The 23432-nt window shown below is 63.5% G+C and overlaps 1 protein-coding gene across 10 annotated transcripts in view; it reads right to left on the bottom strand.

Annotated features, from left to right (window-relative positions):
• Positions 1 to 23432, bottom strand: part of INPP5A (inositol polyphosphate-5-phosphatase A) — a 175548-nt gene that overhangs the window by 37099 nt on the left and 115017 nt on the right. For all 10 annotated transcript variants that reach the window (XR_006960969.1, XM_047073641.1, XM_047073646.1 and 7 more), the window contains 4 exons: positions 22253 to 22356; positions 14878 to 14930; positions 12892 to 13011; positions 2133 to 2217 (listed from right to left, as the gene is read on the bottom strand). Coding sequence is in view for 9 of the 10 variants with exons in the window: in XM_047073641.1 (XP_046929597.1) it covers positions 2133 to 2217; positions 12892 to 13011; positions 14878 to 14930; positions 22253 to 22356 (362 nt within the window). In the remaining variant the exon portion in view is untranslated. The remainder of the gene's footprint in view (positions 1 to 2132; positions 2218 to 12891; positions 13012 to 14877; positions 14931 to 22252; positions 22357 to 23432) is intronic.

Below are 23432 nucleotides of genomic sequence, written 5' to 3'. Positions count from 1 at the left end.
GGGGGCCCAGGGCAGGACCCTGTGGGGTCAAGGAGGGGCGGACATACGTGTGCTGCTCTCCTTCTGAAAACCAGCTACTGTGGGAATCGTCTCCTAAAAATAGCGTTTCAAATAAGTCCTTATCTGTGTCAGGTAATTGTGATGGGAAAGCAATCGGAACAAAGACCTCCTGTCTTTTCCTGCAGGAAGGGGAATAGAAAGCTGGAGACACTTGTTAAAAACTCAGGTAGCCCGTCAGATAGCAGTGCTTAGGAATCCTGGAACATTGCGGGCTATCAGCAACTTAGAGATTCTTGAGGCTCCTTAGTGACTTCGAGAAAAACGTTGTCTGCTCTTGGGAAAACTTCCCGCCAATTCGCAAGACAGTCCCTCCTGTCTGCCGCGACCCCTGTGTGCAGGAGCCCCTTGTTTTAGGAAACAGGACAAGTCAGGAAGTGGGGGGCACGTTGTGAGATAAAGACAGCACCCAGCGTATCTGCTAGCCCGCAGAGCGGCCCCAGCCCTCAGCCGTCTCCCCGGAGGGCACAGCAGCCCGCGTTCCCGCCGTAGGGGAGGAAGCGTCATTCTCAGATGGGCCGGCCCTAACCGCGCCACCGACCGCACTCTTCGGGCTGCGGCCGGCTTCTTGGCCCAGCACCCGCCAGGGGCTCAGCCGTGCTGTGCGCCACACAGCCACGGGGCAGTTCCGGACGCACACCTGCAGCGACCTTGACCCGAGCCGGAGCACTGCCCCTCCTCGTGGTGTCTGTTCTCAGGGAAGAGAAGGCCCGTTCAACACCTCCCGGACCTTTCCGCACGTACAAGCTGCTGGGCAGCTCCCGCCTGGCCAGCTTCGGTCTTTCGAGGGATCTTTACTTCTCTGCAGGTGGCTCGGCTCAGGGAGGAGAGCGAAGGATGAGCTAGGGCCGCTCTGTGCACGGCAGGCTCACCGTCCTGAGCACCGTGAGAAGCGACCCCTGCGTAGAGGGTCAGGATCTCATCAAAATGTGGCTTTTCAAGCCCCCAGTGGCCTGAAATCAATGGGGGCGGTGGCCTCTGGCGAGGGCACCGGGGGCCCAACAGCGTCAGACACGGGACCAGCTTTGAACGAGACAGACGTGCTCCCGGGCTCGCTGCAGGGCCTGAGAGCGGACCGATGAGCGCTCCGGCCCCGAAGTGAGGAGAGAAAAACCAGCAGAAGCAAGCGAAGACACCGGGGGCCGACAACCCCGCTCCTGACACACCCTCTCCCAGCTGTCGGTGAGCGTCCAGGCACGACCAGCACGTAGCCCAACATTCACACACGTGCACCTGTGAGCACGCCCACTGAGGAGCCGTCAGACGAGCTGCAACATCAGACAGGAGAACTTCGACACCACGCTGCTCACCTCCGTCAACCAAGGGGAGCTACGGAGTGACGGAGAGCGCGCCCGTCTGTCTTTCGGGGACGACTTCTACGGAGGAGGACGAGGACCGTGTGGCGGCGCCTGTGACGGTGACGCCGACAGGACGGTGACTGCTTGACGGCCGCCACGTCTCTACCCGGTGTGAGCCGGGTGCCGGGCGAGCCCTCGGAGGGCTTCCTGGTGTGGGCCGCCCGGCCTCCCCGTGCAGGCTCGGCACAGGCAGCGGAGGAGAGGCTCCGCGGTCACACGACGGGGACCCACAGGGCCGAGGCTTCTCACGAGTGCCTGTCCCTAGGGGGCGTCCCGCCAGGGCCCTGTGGGCGCGCCCGGGACACGCACGGCCTCCAAGCTCCGGAGAAGCGAGTGACAGCCACGAACGTTTCGGCGAAAGACGACACTGGCCTCCAGCAGCGCCTGCCCGTCGGGCGCCGCAGAAGCAGCCCCCTCCAGCCACACCTCCCCGCCGGCTTCCTGGGCGTCTCACAGCCGAAAACAGCCCTCACGGCGGGGCGTCACGTCCCGCCGGTTGGCGATGGGTCACCTCATTAGCTTCAGAAGTCCGAGGGACTCCAACAATGGCCCCCTTTTGACGGTGACACGTGGTTATTAGGAATTTCTGCCATAAACACGGCCGGTGAGAACGGCAAGGTCACACCTGCCCGCGAAGCGCAAACACGGCCTCTGCGGCCTTCCCGAAACCCGTCGACCGCGGCGGAGGCCCCCGCCACAGCGGGGAGCGGTGCCTACCTCCACCACGGACTTGGAATCCAGCCGGAAGTTGAAATCTCCAAACACAAAGTAGGACACTTTCTCGAATCGCTGGTCGATGATCCTGGGAGGAGAGAAGGAGACCACGTTACTGCCACGCCGGGCGATCAGCTTCTGCACCAGGTGCCCCTTCCACGCACCCTCCCCGCACCCCCAGACAGACAGCGCGGCTCTCCCGGCACGGACGCGCCTTCGCCACGGGCCAGGGCCGTGGGGAAACCGCAGCCGGTGGGTGGTGCGGCCGGTGCGGGGGAAGGACCGAGGCCAGGAAACGGGGCTCTCGCTGGGAGCACAGGACTCAGGACGCAGGGGGAGGGAGTCTGCCCGCTCCTCCCAGGTGGGGTGGGACGCGAGTGAGCTCCGGAAGCATCTGTGACACTCCGTTTCCACGTTTCAAAGGCATAAAACCGCGTCTGTTTTTCAAAGTGAGACGCTGCCTCCCTGACGTCTTGCCCACACGTTCTGAGTCAACCGCAGCCCCTTGGTATCTTCCCGCTGAAACGCACACACGGCGGCCACTGCGCGAGCAGCCCCTCACGCACAGTGGGACAACCGCTCAGACCCCAAGTCCTCGTGGTCACCGACCGCCGCTCGCTTCTGACGGCAAAGCAAGGTGCCGGCCGTTTCCGACCGGAAAGCAGAGCGAGAGCCATCGCTGACCAGCAGGACGGGGCGTGTGGCCGGCACAGAGGGAGGGACGTCCGGGGAGCCCGCGTCACTGCCGTGGCTCCGCTCACGCGTTTGCAGGGACGGAGCTGCGGGGTGCAGGGTGCAGGGTGGAGGGTGTCCCACCCACGGGCCCATCCCGAGATGGACTCAGATTGAATCTTGTCAGGCGGGCAAAGGCCAGGGCAAGGACTGCACCGGATTAACTCGGAAAGTGCCGCCGGTTACCGGGAAAGCTGGCACAGCCGGTAATGCCTCGGGCGCCGCTTACCGCCTCAGCCTCTCGTCACTTGACTCGTTAGCTTGAGAAACAGAAGAAAGGGCCATGCACAGGACGACGTGCCGCCTTCTCCGGCTCGGCACGTTCTCCCAGGTCACAAGAAGGGTCCCTGCAGGCTGCGGCCGGCAGCGAAGGGCTCACGGGACACGCAGGCTCCTGGCGCCCAGGCTCTGCAGAGGCCCCGCGACCCCGTGCCGCGAAGGTGCAGGCGGCGTGCGGCGAGTTCACCGGCACCCTGTCAGCCCGTCCCGTCTGCGGAACCCACGACGCTTCCGCTTCAACTGCGCCCTCCGCCCATCCCCACCTCGGAGACCACCTGCCTCGTCAGGCACTTGTCGGGACCTGTGTTTCCGTCTCTACTTATTTCTGGCCGGTTTCTCTTTCCAATCCTTCCCTTCTTTTTTTTTTTTTGAATTCCGGAAGGCTCCCTGTAAGCTGGTGGTGATCCACGTTCTCGGTCCATGGATGCTTTCCGCGCAGTTCCCGGCGGTTTCTGCCCGGTACGCGCCGTAAGCATCACCGGGGGTGCGGGTGCCAGCCACTGGCCGTGCGTCCTCTCCAGAAGCCCGAGCCCCTGCCAGGCTCTCCCACCATCGTTAAGGCAGAGTTTGGTGGTTAGACTTTAATCCGTCTGGAATCACAGTGTGAAGCAGGGATCTCAGTTCATCGATTTTCCCGGCGGCCGATCGACCGCGCCATTTATTAAACACGCGACGCTCTTCCCATTCAGTCTGTGCAGCACACAATTGCCCCAATCACACGGGTCTTTCTGAGATCTCCATCTACCCTGCACACTTGGAATTAAGGCCACTTTCCACAGCGACACCCTTCTTGCTGACAGTTCCTTTAAAAGTCACCTCCACCATTTCCCCATTTCTCTTGCAGCCATGAACTGCTGTCATCGAGCTGTGTTCCAAAAAACATCCCGTTTTCCCTTTTAATTGGAGTAACTTTTAACTTACACGTGAACTTGAAGACGAAGGACACATTTCATACATCATCAATACTGCAGACGACCAGTAGTTTCCTTGTACAAATTAAACTTTTTAATTGAGGAATAAGGCAGTCAGGGTCCTAGTGGGGGCACCTGCTGACGCATCCGCACGGGCCCAGGACCACCACCACCCCTCCTCCCCTGCCCCTGCCCTGCACGGGACTCAGTCCGTCAGCAGGAAGCCAGCTGCCTCTGCCGTCCTGAAAAGGCTAAAGCTTCTTCTGCCGTTAAACTCCTTTAGAACAAAAAACTCTTTAGAGACCCTGGGTAGGTTCCTAGAAAGGTCTCCAGAATGTCTACAGCATCAGGGCACCTGCAGCATGGGCTTCTTGGCCTCCCCCATGAAGGTCGGGGTCCGATCCTTCCTGCCTCCCTCCCCTCCCCCCATGGAGGTTGGGGGTCCGATCCTTCCCGTCCCCCTCCCCTCCCCCGTGGAGGCCGGGGTCCGATCTTTCCCGTCCCCCTCCCCTCCCCCGTGGAGGCCGGGGTCCGATCCTTCCCGTCCCCCTCCCCTCCCCCCATGGAGGTTGGGGGTCCGATCCTTCCCGTCCCCCTCCCCTCCCCCCATGGAGGTTGGGGGTCCGATCCTTCCCGTCCCCCTCCCCTCCCCCGTGGAGGCCGGGGTCCAGATCCAGGATGCGGAAGCCCCGACGGGAAAGGAGAGGCCGTGGTGAGCTCGGTTCTGGAGAGGGAGCCTCCTCACCAGAGCTGAGGGCTCTTCATGCAGTGGCGATGCTGCTGCCGGGAGGCCTTCCGGGGCTATTTCGGGCGGAGAGAATACAATCACTGGGGGGTCAGTCACATTATTAGGCAGACAGATTTCTGTTTCTGGAGGTTGCACAGGGATGCATGTTGCTCTGAGGGCACCTGTCCCCAGGGGCCTCCCCGGGAGACGGAGAGGCCCCTCAGCGAAACGGAACTGTGTGTGTGAACCGGGAGGAGGCCGCCCCCCTCTGCCCCCAGCCGACTCTCTCTGCGCCTGGCTCGGCGACGCCACCGGCCTGCCCTGCCTCCCTGAGCAGAGGCAGAGCCACCTGGCCAGGCTGGCTCCGTGGGCACCACTCCGCCAAGGCCCGGAGACACAAGAGCCTGGTGGGCGCCATCGGGGGGACTCCGTGGGTCAGAAGGAACGCCGCCCACAAGATGGCCGCTGCTGACACGGGGAGCTGGCCTGTCGCCGTGGAGCCCGGGCCGTGGCAATGAGAAGGCTGGCCAGTGCCGGGGGACCCCCGAAGCCCCTCGCGTCGTCCGAGCCATCAGCGGTCACACCGGCACCACCCAGTGCGGCCACACACGTCCTCCCAGCCAGTACACGCGACCTCGTGCCCCTCAAAGGCTTTTCACTTTTCTGTTTTATTTATTTATGTTTTTAAGAAAAACGGAGCCAAAGCAACACTGCATCTTTCCCTCGCCGAGGGAAGAGGGGTCCGCTCGCCGGGCAAACGCTTCGAATGTCACAGGGTCCACACGTCTGGTCTTTAAGATCCACCAGCTTCCGTCGGCTGGGGGCACGGGCACTCGCGTTCCTCGAGGACGCTGCACGTAGAGCACGATTCACCACTCCGCGCTCTCTACGCATTTGCCCCTCCTGGGACCGCGAGCACGGAGCTCGGGGAAACGCTTGACAGGTGACCCGCAGAGACGGGACACAGGAGACGTGTGTGCACACGTGCCACCAGCGGGGGAGGGGGGACACAGCCGTGCCACGTGTACGTGGTGTGCCTGCGCGCGGTGACGCCTCGCATGCGTGTGGGCGCGTGTACCCACGTCACGCGTGTGCTCTCCGTCTACCCCCGCAGTGGTAGAGACGGATGAGAGGGACCGGAGTTCGCGTGCGCCCGGCAACCCGTAACCGTTTCCCGGGCTGACGCCGTCTCCTCACGTCTTTGCCTCGAGAAGTCCCACCTGCTCTGGTACGAATCGCTGCGGTCGCCCTCTGTGCTGGCGCGAGGCCGGCGCTTCGCGTTTCCTCGGGTCCGCGAAAGTTCAGAAGGTGGGCGAAGCCACCGGGGTCAGGGCGCCGCTCCAGGTCTCCGGGATGCGCGGAGGCTGTGGCGGGAGCAGGCGGAGGCGACGACGGCACGCGAGGAAGTCGGCTCCGGGCCTGGGGCCACCGGGCGGCCGGGCGTTCGTGAGACGGCAGAGACCCCGGGCTCACGCGCACAGGGCCTCCGGCGGGCGGGGGGGGAGGGGGTGCTGGACACGGGCCACCCGTCCTCACGGGGCTCGAGGCATCGAGCTGACGTGACGGGAGGGGACGGGGGCTGCAGAAGGCGCGGACAGCTGACGCCCGGGACGGGAATTATGGACGCCGCCCACCGCTGGCCAATAAACGGTACGAGGCGCTGGGAGGTGAATTCCTTTTTTAAAAAACTGACAAACTTCAGATTTAGCATCTGAATGGAGGTTTAAAAGCTCCAGCGTGTCTACACTGAGAAACGCGAGGTTCCTCAGGCCTTGTCGCCATGGAGGCGCACAGGGATGCCCGTGGCCCGCGGCCCCGTCCCTCCCTCCCCCCGACAGGAGCCCCGGCAAGGAGCCGGCGTGGCCCCCGCAGGGGTCCCGTCAGCGGTGCTAGGCTCTTGTAACACCATCATTAAAACCTAAACTCGGTCACGTTTCCACGCCCGCCCTGCTCCTTTGATGGAATGGCCCGCACTCATCAATAACCACCACCATCTCCAAAGGTCGCGTGGTGTGCAAGATGGAGGGCTGTCACGGCCGAGGCAATCACCTGAGTGCCAGGCCTGCCGCCCTCACGGCACTCACGTTTAATTTCGATATAGTGCCATTTGGGCCAAGAGAAAAAAGTTGTTTTAAAATTAATTACCTTGTCAGACGCTATTATGATTAAAAAGTAGGCCCACATCAATATCATGTGCCTAATTCAGAAAGAGAATTACAAGAAGAGCCATAAAAATCAATTTTTTAGGCCTTGAAAACAGAGTCTCTTTCTGTTTTGACAGGCGATTTCATTATGTGACAAGCCACGCTGACACGTGCCGTATCACAGAGGCCCGCACGCCGAGGAAGGGGTCGCGGGCTCGGGTCTCGGTGAACGAGCGGTGCCCACCCTCCGAGGATGGGGACAACGTCCCCTGAAGGAAGTCACGGCTCCAACACTCAGAAGCTACAATGTTCCTGGCCGGTGGCCTTGGAGCGGGCGGGCGGGCGGGCGAGCCGTGAGCAGTCCCACGAGGCACGGACGGCACCCGACACCCCCAGAGCCTGGTGCGGTTTGGGAAGCAGACGGTGACCCGACCGCACCAGGACCATTCCTTCTCTTTGCTCTCCTGTTTCCGCTGCCGCTGCTGGACAGACAAGACTGCTGACCCCGGGCAGGGCATCTTAGAGCTCTGGAAGTTTCTTCTCACCTTCAACACCTGAGTGGTTTGCTGCAGACATATCTAAGCTGTTTCGAGCAAGCAAACGGATCTGTTTTCACCTTCCTAGAAGCAGGTAGACTAGTTTCCACGTCACTGTTCATTCTACGCCAGAGCGTGCGGGCCGGTCGGCCCCCAGATGGACAGCCACCTGGACGTGACGTCGGCCGGCACCAGGGAGTCTGGGGAGGCTTGTGTATGATGCACACGAGGCAGAGACAGGAAAACGGACCTCAAAAAGGGAAACAGGAAAAATCTGTTCGAGGGCCCATGACGGGCAAGCTTTCACAGACACCTGGACGTCCCCCTGGTGTTAGGCAACGTCCCAAGAACCCACCTGCCCGAGGGGCCTCAGTGTCGGCCCGCCGACCGGCCAGCCGGAGCACTCAGTGCACAAGGCAGTCCCCAGGGCCAGGGTGTTGGGGCCTGGAAACCTGAGGGTGTGCTGCCCGAGGGGCCCGAGGTGGGGAGCTCTGCGGCTCGGCACTGGGGGGACAGTGGCCGGCACGGTAGGCACCCCGCGGCCTGCCGGCTGTTGGAAGCACGTGCCGGGGCCTCGGAGCGTCCCTGGTGGAGGGCAGCTTGCTGTCGGTGCTGGAGGGCCCCAGGCAGCACACGCACCCTCGGCCCCCGCGTGGGTTCGGCTGGAGTGGTCGCGGCACGACTCGAGGGCACTGGGCTGGGGCTCATTCTCAGCTCCCCCACAGCAGTTCTCATTTTCACACCTTTTAAATAGCATCAAGACATTAAATACGCCTTTCCTGCACCAGAACCAGAGTCCTGGAGAGCTGCCGGCGAACTCAGGACGCGACGTGGAAATGCAAACCAGCCGTGTTTCCCGGCCGGCGTGAGCACGCGTGCTGGCCAGGCGGCCCGCTCGGAGCGCAGAGCGGCCGGGCCACAGCTCGCGACATCGTCCTGTTAGCAGAACGCCAACAAGACAAATGCCAACACGACAGTGGACGAGCAGGGGCGGTCAGGGCTCGCATGGGATGAGGCCGGAGGCCGGCTGCAGATGGGGACACGCGGAACACGCGGCTTGTGGACGCTTACACGCGGGAAAAGGCAGACTGCACACACACGCCCCTGCACGCATCGCTGCATGACAGCAGCACAGGACGGTGCACACGGGTGTGAACGGGACACACGGACGAGGGACAGCGCCAACAGGAGTGTCGGGAAAGGAGGGTGGGAGCAGGACAGCGACGCAGGCTCAAGGGTGCCCGCGTTTCGTTTCTAAACAGAAGGACACACGGGACGAACGCGGAAACACAGACGTGGCCACGCCGAGCGGAGGGCGCACGCTGTAGTCGCGTCTTCCCGGCTTTTCTGGATGCTTGAGCCTGTCCTCAGGAAGACGAGAGAGGCTGTGATCACACCACCGCTCGTCTGAGATGTGGGGCGTAGGGAGCTCGGGGCGCCGGGACGGCCACTGGACTTCACAGTCCCCCGGGGCGCGCCCCCGCCTGAGCCGTGAACGCGCCGGCGGCGCAGACCCGCAGACTGAGGGGCTCGGGGTTCTGGCGCCCCGCGTGCGGCCCCGGGACGCCACGCCGTGTCAGACACACCCACGTGACGACGGCCGCCTCAGCCTCCGGGCCGTCAGACGCCCGAGTGGCGTGTTTCCGGTCCCGAAGGACGGCCGCGGCCTGCTCCCCGTGGGCACTTGGAGCAGGAAACAGGGTCGCGAGGAGCCGTGCGGTGCCTGGCCGCGCGGAGGGAGCGTCCCAGATGACCCACGTCTTTAGCGCCCTGCTCGCCTTCGCCTAGAGACGCAGTGGCTTTTCTTCGGCCCACTGAGCAGCCAGGCGAGTTCTGGGAACGGCCTGAAGAGAAACGTTTAGGTTGGAGGGTCTTTGAGCGGCTGACAGCTGACTGATGGCCGCCCGGGAGGCCACAAAGGGGAGCTGTGTGGCGGGGCGCATCACATCGCCTCTCCCTGGGAAACTAATTGCTCCCAATTGTTCGCAGCAACATTATTTTTCTGGCAATCATTTCCTTTGAATACCCAAAATGAGCATGAAACAGCTCTTTTGCCTGGACATAAAAGTTAAATGTCCCAATGTTGATCAAATTAACTTCAGCGCCGTGACAATGGACTGTGTTTGTGAGAAAATAATGGGGGGACAACGGGGCGCTTTATGCCAGGATTTCACAGTTGTAATGTAAAATGTTTCTGTTGAACTAGGCCAGGCCACATCTCAAAGGGGACACACAGAAGCGCCCTGTCACTTGTGGAAAAAAATCTCATTTCACGGCCGAGAGCTCGGGGGGACGTCAGGAAGTTTCGGTGCTGGCGGCTCTGAAGGACAGCGTCCGAGGTCTCTGCTCCGCTTTAATCCCCGAGGTGCTCCCCAGGTGCCGAGCTACGTCTGGGACGCGGGCAGGCCCGTCCCCACGGTCGACTGGAGGTGCCCGCGGGAGGAGGGGTCCCCAGGATGCACAGGGGGGGCCCCCCGCGCCGCCTGCTCCCCACCCCTCAGACGGACACCGCGCTGACTAGCGGACAGTCTCCTCCAACCTCCTGTGAGATTAAAAGCAAAACGCTCAAGAGTCGCACAGGAAGCAGGAGGTAGTGAGGGCCGCACAGGAAGCACAGAGGTCGTTACTTGTGGCAAAAGCGCGGGGTTCCCCGGGGGCTGCACCCCATTAACCCTGAGGACCCATCTTCTGCCGCCTCCAGGAGCCCCTTCCAGGTCGGCCCGGGGGGCGCCAGCGTCCGCGAGACTGCCCCGCGCCGCACGGAGGCGCTCCACGGCGCTCACCGTCGCTGCTGTGGGGGGCACACGCTTCAGACAAAGAGACTTTGTCTCTCGCCTTTCTTGAGAGTAAGGTTTTACTCTGGGATCATCTTCGATTTCCAGGAAATCCGCACACACACGGCACTGAATGCCTCTGAGTTGCCACCCGGCGTTCCCTCCGCCAAGCGCTCGGGGACGGGACGCCAGGCGCATGCGCCACCGCTCCCGGGTGCGACGCTACGGGGAGACCAAGCCAGGAGAAGGCAGGCTCCCCTCTCAGGAGCCTCCTGGCCGTCCCCCTGCGTCCCCGGAGCACGGCGGACAATGCTCCCGGAGGTTCCCAACGCCGTGAATGGGGCACTGTTGGTGGCATTGTCCTCCCCACCGGCAGAGCAGAATGCAGTCTGCTGGTGGCCGCCAAAAGGTTAGCCGCGCGATGAAAGGCCGGCCCGTCACTCACCGCTCCTACAGAGCCGCCCTTTGTGCCGGGCGGCCCGGCCCTGCGCCGCGGAGGCCCGGATCTGCGGCTGGCTGCGCGCCCCACAGAAGCCATTCATGGGAATGCAAAGTTGCAGAAAAGTGCCCCGGAACCCAGAGGCTGCTTTCCCGCAGACCGCGAAGGAACAGCAGTTTGGGGCAAGGACACGTTTTAATGCCCTACCCCACCGACAACCAACCCGACTACTGTCACCGAGACCTCTGTCTTGGCCCCCAGGCTCCGCGGGAGGCCCCAGCGAGCGGGCGCAGCCGACACGGAACCATCAGGCCGGAAGACCCGCACGTGGCTGCACCTCGGACCAGGTCCTTGCTCCCAGGCCGCGGGCTCGCTGTCCCGTCCGCAGCGCCCCAGCCAAGCGGCTCGGTGGGGGGCGCCAGGCCACGGCTCCTTCAAGGTGACCCCTGCCCAGAGGGCTGCCCTTGTGCATCTGATGTACCTGCACGTCCCTGTCCTGCCTCCTAGGACCAGACGGCCTTCCGGGCCAGGTGCTGGCGGGTCAGCGCCCACCTGAGTGTTTCAACCTGCTCGAGCGGTGCTGGTGTTCTCAGCAACCCAGGGCCTCAGATGGGGCACTGCTGAGGCCTGCACGTTGGGGGCTCTCCAGAGCGGGCGTGGCTGAAAACAGGGGAGGGGGAGGCCCACCGTGAGTGGCCACGGGACGGGCCACCATGCAGGGGTACAGGGCCCAGACCCACTCGGTGTGCCCGGAGCTCAGGCTGGCTCAGGCCCTCTCCACCGGTCCGTCAGCCAGGGTCAGTCCCTTCTCTGCGCCCGGCTCAGCCTGAGCCCGGGAGGCCACTGAGACCCCAAGAACGGCCAGCACAGAACCTGCTCTGGGCTGAGAGCCAGGCCCTCCGTGTGCATCAGCGATAGCAGGAGAGCCAGACCCCGGTGTCCTACCCTCACAGCTCCTATGTGTGTCCCTGGCAGGCGGCCGCAGGAACCAGGGTGCCCAGACAGGGCATGAACCCTGGTCTCGAGGCCCCTTAAGGTGATGGCCACCGTCCCACACCTTCCAACTCCCTGTCCAGAGCGCATCCCTGCGGAACCCCATGAGGAATCCAGAAGGATCATGCGTGTAGGGGTGAGGCCCCATTCAGGCCAGGGCCAGGCCGGGTGCCCGTGGGAAGGGTCAAACGTCAGAGTGTAAGCCCTTGGCACATTTATGCAGACGCGGCACGGGCGCAGAGGTGGGGTGTGGCAGGGCCCCGGGGAAATCTGAGCTCGCCCGGGCAGAAACGGGGAGACCCTGTCTGGTAGCGACCGCTCCCCCAGGCCCGGGAGGGTCCCTGACGTCACTCAGGACACAGAAGCTGGTCGGGGAGGACTTCCATCCGAGGCCTGGACAGACCCTGACAGCCCCGTGCACGCACTCACACTGCCGCGCTGAGCCTCAGCCAAGGTCCGTCTGTAAACCCAGAGGGGCGCCAGGCCGAGACCAAAGGCAACCCGTTAATCAGGGTGCGGGGAGCTGCCTTTCCCTCCCAGACGCCTACCGGCCCTGACCCCGCGGAAGGTCACACGCGGCAGGGTCAGGGACAGGCGGTGGGCCTCACGGGGCCCGGGGTGGGAAGGTCCTGAAAAGCAGCCTTGAGGGGAGCGCCGAACAAGCCGGAGTGACGGAGGCGGGCGGGAGCCCAGGCAGGAGGGGCACACCCCGGAAGCCCCCTGAGCCCCACCCCCCCAGGCGCGTGGCCCCGGCCCCGGGAAGCAGGACCGGGCTGCGGGGAGGCGGAGCCGGGGGGGGGCCGAGCCTGTGCAGCCTGGGCCGCTCCCAGGTGCCCGGAGCCCGAGCCCGGCGACACCAGGATGGCGAGAGGGCTGGGGCCACGGGAAGGCGGGGCGTGCCGTCTGTGGCGGGTGGAACCCACACGGCAGCGTCTCTGAGCCTTCGGGAGGCCGTCAACGCTGCAGCGGACACCTCCGTGGGGCCACAGCTCTGGGCACGTTTTCTTCTCTCCCCCACAACACGGGAGAGAAAGTGAGGCCACCCACCTTCCGGTCCATGTCGCGGGGACCGCTCAAGCCTTGGGACAGGGGGCGGGATTCGGGTCAACGTTGGCAAGTTTTGTGTTTTGGTAAATAGGAAAGAACAGAGGAGGAAAAGCAGCTGAAAAGCAGCGGCCATGCGCCCTGGAGGAGGCGGGGAGGGAGGGCCGCACGCTCAGCACCCACCTGTCGAGCACGTAGCCCAGAGCCTTGTGCCGGATCCCCGAGTACACGGACGGGCTTGTCTCCCAAGCGACCAAATTGGAAGCGTCATGGAAAAGATGGATGTTCACCAAGTCAAAGGCGCTGCAGGGACAGAAAGGAGACGTGGCGACAGAGGCTGGAGCTGCCGGGCACCTGGCGCCCCGCCTACACCGTCCCGGCCCAGCTCCCGAGGGGCCTGCGGGGCCCGGGCCCCAGGGTCGCAGGGGGCAGCCCTGCCCATGCCCACGCGTGTCCCCCGCAGCCGCTCCGGGCTGACCCAGACGTCCCCCCGCCTGGTCAGAGAGGACACTCGCGGCCTCGGCCTCAGTCTTAAAACGCGTCTGGTCAGCTGAGAAGGGGGCTGTTTCCTGTCAAAGAAAATCACATGGCATGATCACAGGAACTCTCCACAGGCCAAGAAGAGTCGTGAGGAAGAAGAAGAAGGAGGAAGAGGGAGAGAGAGGAGGGAGGACAGGAAGAGAGAAGACAGAAGGAGGAGGGGGAGGGAGGAGGAGGGGAGGGGGAGGACAGGAAGAGAGAAGAGAGAAGGAGAACAGAGGAGGAGGGGGAGGAGGAGGTAGAGGGGGAGGAGGAGGACAGAGGAGGAGGGGGAGGGAGGAGGACAGAGGAGAAGGGGGAGGGAGGAGGACAGAGGAGGCGGAGGGGGAGGGAGAAGGAGGGAAGGGGGAGGATAGGAAGAGAGAAGAGAGGAGGAGGGGGAGGGAGGAGGATAGAGGAGGAGGGGGAGGGAGGAGGACAGAGGAGGAGGGGGAGGGAGGAGGACAGAGGGAGGAAAAGGTGGAGGAGGCAGGAGCAGGCAGCCCGATCCCGGGCCTGGACCCCACCAAGGGCAGCTGGGGGCGGGGGCGATGCTCCTGGAGCCCATCAGCTGCTCCCTGTGGGTCAGTGACACCGGAAGAGGGGCACTAGGTGGGTCCTTTCACCCCTGAGAAGCCCCCCAGCTCACAGCCCCAAGAAGCCCGCAGGGGGACCCCCGCGGCCCCACTGTGGGTCTCTGCTCTGGGGGAGGCGGGGAGGCAGGAACTCAGCCGTCAGCCTTCCTGCCCCATGGAGGGCCCCTGGCGTCGCTGCAGACAGGTGGCCTCACCGGGGGTCAGTGTGGTGGCACAGGCACGCTACAGCTGTCACAGTGCCAGGGGCCCTGTGGGGGCCCAAGACCCTACGAGATGCGTGTGCTGAGCTAACGACCCCACCACGGCCCGGCCCGCTCTGTGCCGAGGTGGCCGGCGTGGCGTGAGCGAGGGCACTATGTGCTCCCTGGATTCCAGCAGTGAGTCTGAGGCTCGGCCTGGGGCTCCTCCTGCCCCTGCTCCAGGGAGAGCCAGCTCTGAGGGGCTCTGGGGAGGCTCCCGGCCAACAGCAGGGGCGGCTGAGGGCCGGCCCGGGATGGGGCACCCCGTCTGGACGCACCCTCGGCCAGCAGAAGGCCTTTCCACGGCCACCGGCGGGACACATGCCCCTCTAAGACCCTAAGAGCGGGTGCGGACTGCAGGCACCCTCAGCCCCGCGGTGGCCCCGTGAGTGCACGTTAGGAAAGCAGGTAAGGGGTTTCTGCAGAAGGGGTGTGGCCACGCCGGATGGAGAGCCAGCCCAAAGGAGGCAGGGCCCAAGGGTCAGGTTGGGGGCGGGCTGCCTGCCCTGCGCTCCAGGCCAACTGCAGCGGACCGTGGCCGCACTGGGACCACCACAGGAGCGGCTGGTTGCCTGGGCAACGCTCACGCCCACGGGAGGAGGTGGTGGGGCCTCTGGTGGGCCGGTGCGGGGACACGGGACACGGGGACCAGCGACTACACTCCCTGTCACACGGCGTCACCGAAGACAAAGCCACAGGGCGGTGGGCACTCGGGGCTTTCCAGTCGGGGCAACTCTTGATGGGACGTTCGCCCCCCACTACGAGTGCACAACCAGCGAGAATGTTCCAGAATTCAGAAGCGGAGGTAAACCTACCAGTCCGCGACACACCATCTCGTCCGCACGAAGCCTTTCCTTGACCACTTGCACTGAAAACAAACAGGATGCACAAGTCAGCCGGCGGGAAAGACGGGGGAGGGGCGCGTAACTCAGCGGCCGGGGTGGGGGGGCACCCCCGTGCTTTTCCCACCCTCTTTCCGCCAGGGGACTTCTGCTCAGAACCGCAGCGTGTGCCCGGTGCAGGCGGAGCACCTCACCCTCGGCCACCGGGGACGTGGCCAGCCCGCGACCAGGCCGCCCCCACGTGCCCTCAAGAAGTCCCGACCCGGAGGGAAGGGAGCCGGCCGCCACAAAGGCCCTGCCCGGAGCGCCTACCAGCGGCTCCAGGGTCGGTGCCCCCAACCGCGGGAGCAGCGCAGGCCCCAGGCATCAGACCAAAGAAACCCAGTATTTGTCTCTGCTACGTTTTCCCTAAAAGCAGCCTGTGTTCTAGAAGCTGGGAGAAGGGCCCATGTTTCCCACACTCCTCTCTGGCTGGTTCGTGCGGGGATGGGATGGGGCAGGCGAGAGGCCGGCCATGCCCACCTCTCCCTCGTTCGCGGAGCTCACACCGGGCAGGGAGGAGAGGGGTTGTGCTGTGTCACACTGGCCCACACGGGAGCCACGGCCAGCTGGGCCGCTGCACCGGGCAAAGGCTAAGTACAAAGCCAGGTGTTTTGTGTGGTCTGGACAGGGTGGCTTGCGGCCCAGGCAGTGGGACCGGGGCTCTGCTCACAGGCCGCACGAGCCCCCAGGAGGCACCGGGGAGACCCCCTGAGCCCCCACTTTACAAATACTTCAGCAAGTTGCACGGAAACGTCCCGTCTCCCCGAGCCCCGGGGCAGGTCCCTGTGCCATCCCGTCAGGCACCGTTCTGAGGACAGAGGAGGAGGACGGCCGTGGTGACGCGGCCTCGGTGGGCCTGGGCTTTTGGTGCTGGGGGTAACCATGCGGGACCCACGGTTGAATGCTGATGGAAAGCGTTCCAAGTGAGAGAAAGGTCCAGAATGACAGGGGCTCTAGCCCACTCAGTGGTTACTCTTTATCTAGTGCAAGTAACTGAGTGGCTACGAACCCCTCCCTGACCCCACATCCCCCTCAGCCACTGTCCCACCCGTGTCCTCTCCTGACGACCAGCTTCCCAGGCGTCCAGCTTGGTGCCCACGGCAACGCCCTGCTGGGGGAGGGGCTTTCTTCAAGGTCACTGTCACCTCTGGGTGCAAACCTCTGGAGGCCTCTCCCTCACCGCCCCGACGCTCCGGGGGCACCACGGCCAAGCGTCCACACCTCGCAGGACACGTCCACGCCGCCCGCCCGCCCGCCCGTACCACCCTCGCAGGACTCCTCCTCTCTGTGCTGCCGCCCCGAAGCCGCCCGCGGGCCGGTGAGGCTGCCATCCGTCCATCCTGCTCTCCCTCTGCACGTGTTCTGTCTGAGAACTTCGGTCTTCAGTTCCAGAAAGCTCCCTCTTGCAATAATCGCCCTACTGTTCCTCTCTGATCTCCTCGTGGAGGAGCACCAGAGCCCCCCACGGGCCCTTCGTGTCTTTTAACTGACCTTTCCTTTCAAAAAAATGAAAGCCAAACACCCAGCCAAGCGGAAACGACCACGGTCTCCACCAGCAGGGTCCGGACGCACCCGATGCACACCCTTCCGCCACTTGTGCTGTTTCTGTCTGCTCTTCCCCAGACTCCCTCCGTTTTCGGTCTTTGTTTGGGGCTGTTTTAGGTTCACAAACCTTGCGTTTGCGCCTTGATTAGCATCCTGAGGGCCTACACGTACTCATCCTAAGTCTTTCTCGACTTGTTCCGCAGGACGCGCCCGCTTGGAGTAAACCGCGTCTGGCGCGTTGGCGTCTCGGCTCCCTGGGTGGGAGCCCCGCTCCTCTGTCCCGCAGCAACCTGCCGCCCAGCCGCCAGCCCCCGGCTCCCCCGCCGCGGCCCCGCACCACGAAGGAGGGGGTCCTCGCCCCCCGGGCGCCGACCTCCCGTGACCCGAAGCGAGTCACTGCGGGGTGGGTCACTTCGTTTTGCTCCTTGATCTCAGAAACCAAGTCTTCAGGACTCCGATGGCTCCTCCCCGCCGGCAGCCGTCCTGCCCTGCCCTGCGATGTCCCCCTGCTCACGCACAATCCACTGACGCTCCACAGGTGCCAGCGTGCACACTCCTCGAGGCTGTGGTCTCTGCTGGACTCACGGCACCCGGGGTGGGTGGGGAGGAGCGAACGGGGACGCGCCCACCCTGCTTCCAGAAAGTTCCTTCCAGAAGCCAGGATGGACACAGGACAGGAGACCCTCCCCCCCCCCCCCCCGCGCTGGGCGGTGCTGCTAAGGCCCGAATACCATGGGTTCTTGCCTAGAATTTAACATAACCAGCATTGATTTTATTTCCATTAAAAATGGAAGGCGTTTGTGAATTTAATTAACCAAAAATTAATTACTGTTCACGTTAACTGAAGTGTCTCCGTGCACATACACCTGCATGCATATCTTCAATACACGCACCATGGGTGTATCTCTTTTTACACACTTAAGACTTCTACAATAATGAAGCGCTGTTTGAAATTATTAATAGAATGAATACACGTAGCAGAGAACAATGTGTTACTTTTTCATATAATGTAGACTTGTAATAACTGTAATTTCCAGAGGCTTCTAACGAAATTTAAGATTTTTTTTTTTTTAATTTTTTTTTCAACGTTTTTTATTTATTTTTTTTTTGGGACAGAGAGAAACAGAGCATGAACGGGGTAGGGGCAGAGAGAGAGGGAGACACAGCATCGGAAACAGGCTCCAGGCTCCGAGCCATCAGCCCAGAGCCTGACGCGGGGCTCGAACTCACAGACCGCGAGATCGTGACCTGGCTGAAGTCGGACGCTTAACCGACTGCGCCACCCAGGCGCCCCCGAAATTTAAGATTTTTAACTGCATCGCAAACAAATCTCAAAAACTTTCACAGCATGGCATTATTACACCCACGTTATTTTTTGTAGAATTTTTTTTCATTTTAGAGAGAACAAGAGAGAGGCAGTGTGTGCGCATTCGCATAAGAGGGGGAAGGGCGGGGTGGGGGGTGAATCCCAGGCAGGCTCCACACTCAGCGTGGACCCGTCATGGGGCTCGATCCCACAACCCTGGGATCATGACCTAAGCAGAAATCAAGAGTGAGACCTTCAACTGACTGAGCCACTCAGGCACCCCAACGCCCAAATATTTGGACGAAACATTTGCAGAAAATACGTTCCTTCTGAAGTAAGTTCCTCATTACAATCACAAATGTGTTTAGGTGGCATTTCCAAGTAATTTCACGAGATGACAAGATGGGGTTACAGCCCGCGACCTCCTGGACTGCCAGAGCCTGTGCTCCGCGGGTGATCACGTGTCCCTGGGTGTGACGTCAGGGGTCCTTCCAGAAACTGCCTTCCTCACCCACAGAGTGCCCCACAGCCCTCCACCGGGGGGCCAAGGAGGCGGTCACGGCGAACGCTGCCACATTCACGGTGCAGACCCAGGGCCGAACACTGCCACCTGCCCGAGACCACCGGCTCCTCAGGGAAAGGACCGGAACTGGCATCTCCCTAAGCCCTGGACCCAAGTCCCCTCGCTGTGACCATCCCTTCCCTGTCGTGGCTGGGCCCCGGGTCACGCCGGGCAGGGCAGGGCCAGGGGACACACCCCGATCAGCAGAAGGTGCAAGTGCCCGCCTGGTGAGGCTTCACTGCGTAACCCCCTACGGGAAACACACGCGTGTGCTCACACACGCACGAGCCCACAGCTGTCCCGCACCCGGGAGGGACGGAGACGGGAACCCGTCGCCTCCGTCACAGGCTGGGGGTTCCCTCGATTGTCAACTGATCTGTTTCGCTCCATCTACGTTCTGAGGCTTTCTGGTCACCAGGCACTTCTGAAGCCTCCCCAGGGGACGCCGGGCGGCCGTGCGTGGGCAGCAGCGGCCGGGCGCCCGCCCGGCTGGCAGAGGCTGTCGCCGCGGAATGAAACCACGTCACGCAGGGCGGGGTGGGGGGCTGCCGCATCGCTCACCTTGCAATATTAAGTCCCTGCTCAGACCCCCTGTTAATAGGATTCCTTTAGCCAGCAGATGGATGGTGACGGCAGGATGGTTCATCCACTAAAGGACGGCATAAATCACCACGGAGAAAAGGGAGGCTGCGGGGAGGTTATCGGCACGCAGCCTTGCCCGTGAAAGGCCCGCTTTGGAGCATTAGTGAAATTAATCCATCTTTCATAAGAGCTTGGAGCAGTCCCTGTGATCTATGGTAACAACCAATTTCTCACTACGGGCAAGAGGAAAAAAATGCCTCGGCCCTGATCGACTACACAAATCTGCTTTTTAAAAATGGTCTCACATTATCTGGAGTGCTGCTCCCTGAGGCAGCATTTGAAATTCATGCCGAGCCAAAAGCACCCATAAATCAGCAGAGAAAGTTTTGTTAGTTTTACATGCAGCGGGCCGTAATTATTTGGAATTGCATTATGCCTCCATCACGGTAATTACATTTAGATTATCCTTAAGTGACGGTAATAAAAGGAGAGAAATCAGGCCGAGACTAATTCCCTCCCCTAAAATGTGTCCAGATAAAGCTGCAGGACTGGCTGGAAGGCACAGGAGCAGGGCTGCGAACGCGGCTGCCCAGCGGGCACGGACCGCACGAGGACGGACGCGGACTTCCGCACGCCCAAAAAGCACCACGCTTCGACGGAACGTTAGAAGCCTGTACGTGTTTTCTAAACGTTTTTCCTTCTGTTAATCAAGCCACGTGCACTTCTGCCACATCCACGCTGTCGGACCACATGGACCAGGCACTTAGTTTCTAGCGCAGCAGCAGCACATGGAACAGAACAAGGATGGCGACCGCAGGGAGCCCAGGGACACCGCGGTCTCCAGTTGAGAGGCCGGGGTCTGCCTGACGACGCCCCATTTCTCCTTCCAGAAATCCCTCCCCTCTGCCGGTGGATGGGACAGCGGCCACCTGGGGGCTGGGGCCTGGACCCCCACTGCTCCCCCAGGGGAGACGCAGCTGCTGGCTATCTGCCCCACGAAGCCACACCAGCACCTCGGAGGGGGCCGCGCACTGGCCACAGGCCCCGGGGCCGTCGGCGGTGTCTGCCCTCCGAGGGGTGTGCAGGAGGCGGGACATCGCCGCTGGAGTAAAGCCCCAGACTTCGTGCTGACCCACCTGCATGGCCGGGGCCCGCGGAGGGAAGGGCTGGGATCGGGGCCAGGCCGCAGGGCCCCCACACGGGCTGGGGTCTGGGGGGCTGGCCTTCACAGAGCTGGGCCGGAAGAGAGCCTGAGGGCCGGGGAGCAGGGAGCCCCTCGGAAGGAGGCCCACCATCCTGGGGGGACAGAGGCTCAGGGCCAAGGGCTCAGCAGGGGCCCGCCTCCTCCGCGGGGTGTCGTGCGCGGGGCACTGCCGTGCCCTCCCCTCCTGGCACCCAGAGGGATGCCGAGACCACCACGTGGGCCTCTTCTCTGGGAACATCACAGCTCACAGCCGACAGGCTCCAGGGACAAGACGAGGGCAGGGGTGCCACCGGAGGACCCCGTGGCAGGAGGAAGAGGGACCGGGGAGGTGCGTGCTGCACGCGGGGTGTCTGGCTCACGTGGGGCGATCGGCCGACACCAAGCCCCCAACAGCGTGGGGCACAGCTGGGTCCCCCCCCGCCCCGCCCACGCGCACACAGTGGCACCGCTCAGCACGTCCCCGCGGAGGCTGGGGCACCGCGGGCCACTCGCTCCTCAGCAAGCGCCGGTTCACAGCCTTCGGGCAGGTGGATGCTGCAGACACCCCCCCCTCCGCCGGCCCCCCAGAGTCCTGCCCCCCCCCGTCCACGCCCTGTGGGGGAACCCTCCCTCCGGGCCACAAGCTCACCAGGCGCAGGTGAGCGTCCCAGCTGGGCTAAGAACGGAGACAGGCAGCCCTGGGTCTCGGCACAGTCACCTGGCTGATGGAAATATCGGGAGAGGCAGCCTGAGGAGACCGCGGCCAGGACACCTGCTCCCAAACCACCCCGGCACCTGTCAGGGCTTGCTGTCCTCCTGCCGTCGGCCCCGCCACCAGCTCTCTCGGCCCGTGTCCCCCAGGGCCCGCGGTCACTCTCGGGGACCCTGCTCGACTCTGAAGCCGACTTTGCGGCCCTTGGCACCTCCGAGGGGACAGCGGCCCTTGGCCGACGTTTGGAGAGGGTCGTCCGGATCCCCTCAGCTGCTTCCAGAGTCTTCGGGCCACACTCCAACCTCAAGAGGAGCAGGGGACGGCGGGGGCTGGGCAGCCAGGACAGGGGCCGGCCCCCCGACACCACGTCCTTGGCTCAGGGACGAGGAATGAGGAAGCCTGCCCAGAATGACAAGCACACCCATCCTTCACCCTGCACTCGGGTCACAGACAAGTTAATACCGTCGTGGCCTTGCTGAAAATCAGCTCCGGTGCAGGTGGGCGTCTCCGTGGATGGTGGCCAGCCCTCAGGCAGAGGGGCCCCGGCGGGGCCATCCTTCTTGCGCCGAGCTGGCCTCCCGTGTGGCAAGAACGCCGCCCCCCCCCCCCCGCCCCCCGCGCTCCACGTCCCGTTGCGGTTTAACAGACGACCGCAGGGCGCCGGGAGCGAGCCTGGGTCAGCGTGTGACTCACGCAGGATCAGCAGACTCCAGAAGGCTGGCCGTCCCGTTTGCTAAAACTAGCAGAACCCAAGCCTACCTGGGCCACAGCGACTGCGCACGAATAACACAGCCACACAGAAACGTGCTAAACCCAGTGGAGACGGAGGTGCGTCCCGGCTCACCGCGAGCAGTGCGCGAGCCACGCTCTGGGCTGCAGGCACCCCTAGGGCACGGGGCGGGGGCTCCCTCAGCTCTAGTTCTCCGCGGTGCCTCTCGCTCGCTGCTCCCCCGAGGCCTGACCTGGGAAATGGCCAGAGGGCCGGCACTCGGGCGCCGGGACGCGGCCTGCGTGTCTGGCCACCGGCACCCCGCACCGCCGCTGGCCACGTCAACGTGCTCGCATCTCGCGCCTGCCGGGAGGCCCCTGGCCTCTCCGGCCCCCCGTGAGCTGATTGTTATTTTCCTACGTCTCGTAGTCAAGGTGCCGGTGCCTGGAAACGACGGTCAGAACACGTGGCGATTCGTGCAAGGACAGACACGGTGGTTCTCTCAGCCCCCACCTAAGACACCGGGACGGACCCGCGTGGGTGCCAGCCCCTCCCAGAGAGACGGTGCACCGCAGCCCTCAGCAGCCACACTGGGATCCCTGCCCCGAAATACGACGGCTTCGGGCCCTAAACGTGCTCGTGTGTTCCCGCGAGGTGTGCGCTCTGAGCGGGAACCGTGCGAGGGGGGCGGGCGGGCCGTGACGCACCTCGGGGAAGTAGTCCTGCGGGAACTTCTCCTTCTCCAGCATTGGCGTGCTCTCCAGTGTGTCCGAGTAGATCTCTTTGCCAGTGACTTTTTTATACTTCTTAGCTGGAAAAGAGCACAAGAATGACCTCATCACTACACCCCACCCAAGCAGTGCAGCTCTGTGGGGAGCGAGGGAGGCCCCCGGGAGGGGACCCGCGGTCTGGGGACGCCAGTGCTCGTAAATTGCCATCCACGACCCGGAACCCGACACTCCACTTCATTATCCCCTAAGAGCTTCCAGCCTGCAGATTTACAAGGGCTAATTGGCATCCTCCGTAAAAACCGTGAATATATTCAAGACGGCTGCAGAATTGCCGTTCACTCATACCTTAATACGAATTTATTTAATAACATCGATTTCCTCCTCACATCCAGCCAACATCACTCATGTCCGGGGAAGAGCAGTTTTTATGTGAGACAGAGCAGATACGGCGCGGGGCGCTCTGCACCCGCTGCCTGCGGCTCCCCAGACCCCGTGCCTGGGCTGACGCCCCTGCCCTTCCACGTCGAGGCCCAGGACCCCTTCCTTCCACAGACGCACGGCCCACACCCACGCCGGAGTCTCACGAGCGGCCCGGGGGCGCGGAGGCCGCTGGCTTCCCCACAAGACCGCGGGCAGGGACCTCGGGCAGCACGCGGGCCCCGATGGCTGCCGCCTGGCCGGACGCCTGGCTCCGGGGTGAAGTTCCTGACAAATCACGAGGTGTGCTCTCAGTGTCTGTGGAGCTCATGCTCCCTGGCAGGGGCGGACAGCAGCAGGGAGACAGGTGAGCACGGGGGGCGGACGGCGGGAAGGAGACGGGTCAGCATGGGGGGGCGGGCGGCGGGAAGGAGACGGGTCAGCACGGGGGGCGGGCGGCGGGAAGGAGACGGGTCAGCACGGGGGGCGGGCGGCGGGAAGGAGACGGGTGAGCACGGGGGGCAGATGGCGGGAAGGAGACGGGTGAGCACGGGGGGCGGGCGGCGGGAAGGAGACGGGTGAGCACGGGGGGCGGGCGGCGGGAAGGAGACGGGTCAGCACGGGGGGCGGGCGGCGGGAAGGAGACAGGTGAGCACGGGGGGCGGGCGGCGGGAAGGAGACGGGTCAGCACGGGGGGCGGGCGGCGGGAAGGAGACAGGTGAGCACGGGGTTGGACGGC

This window comes from Lynx rufus, unplaced genomic scaffold (genome assembly GCF_022079265.1).
Source record: "Lynx rufus isolate CCGP_SWC_20201006 ecotype Redwood Valley unplaced genomic scaffold, mLynRuf1.p SCAF_11, whole genome shotgun sequence".
NCBI classification, from domain to species: Eukaryota; Metazoa; Chordata; class Mammalia; order Carnivora; family Felidae; genus Lynx; species Lynx rufus.
This window is presented reverse-complemented; position numbering and strand designations above follow the sequence as displayed.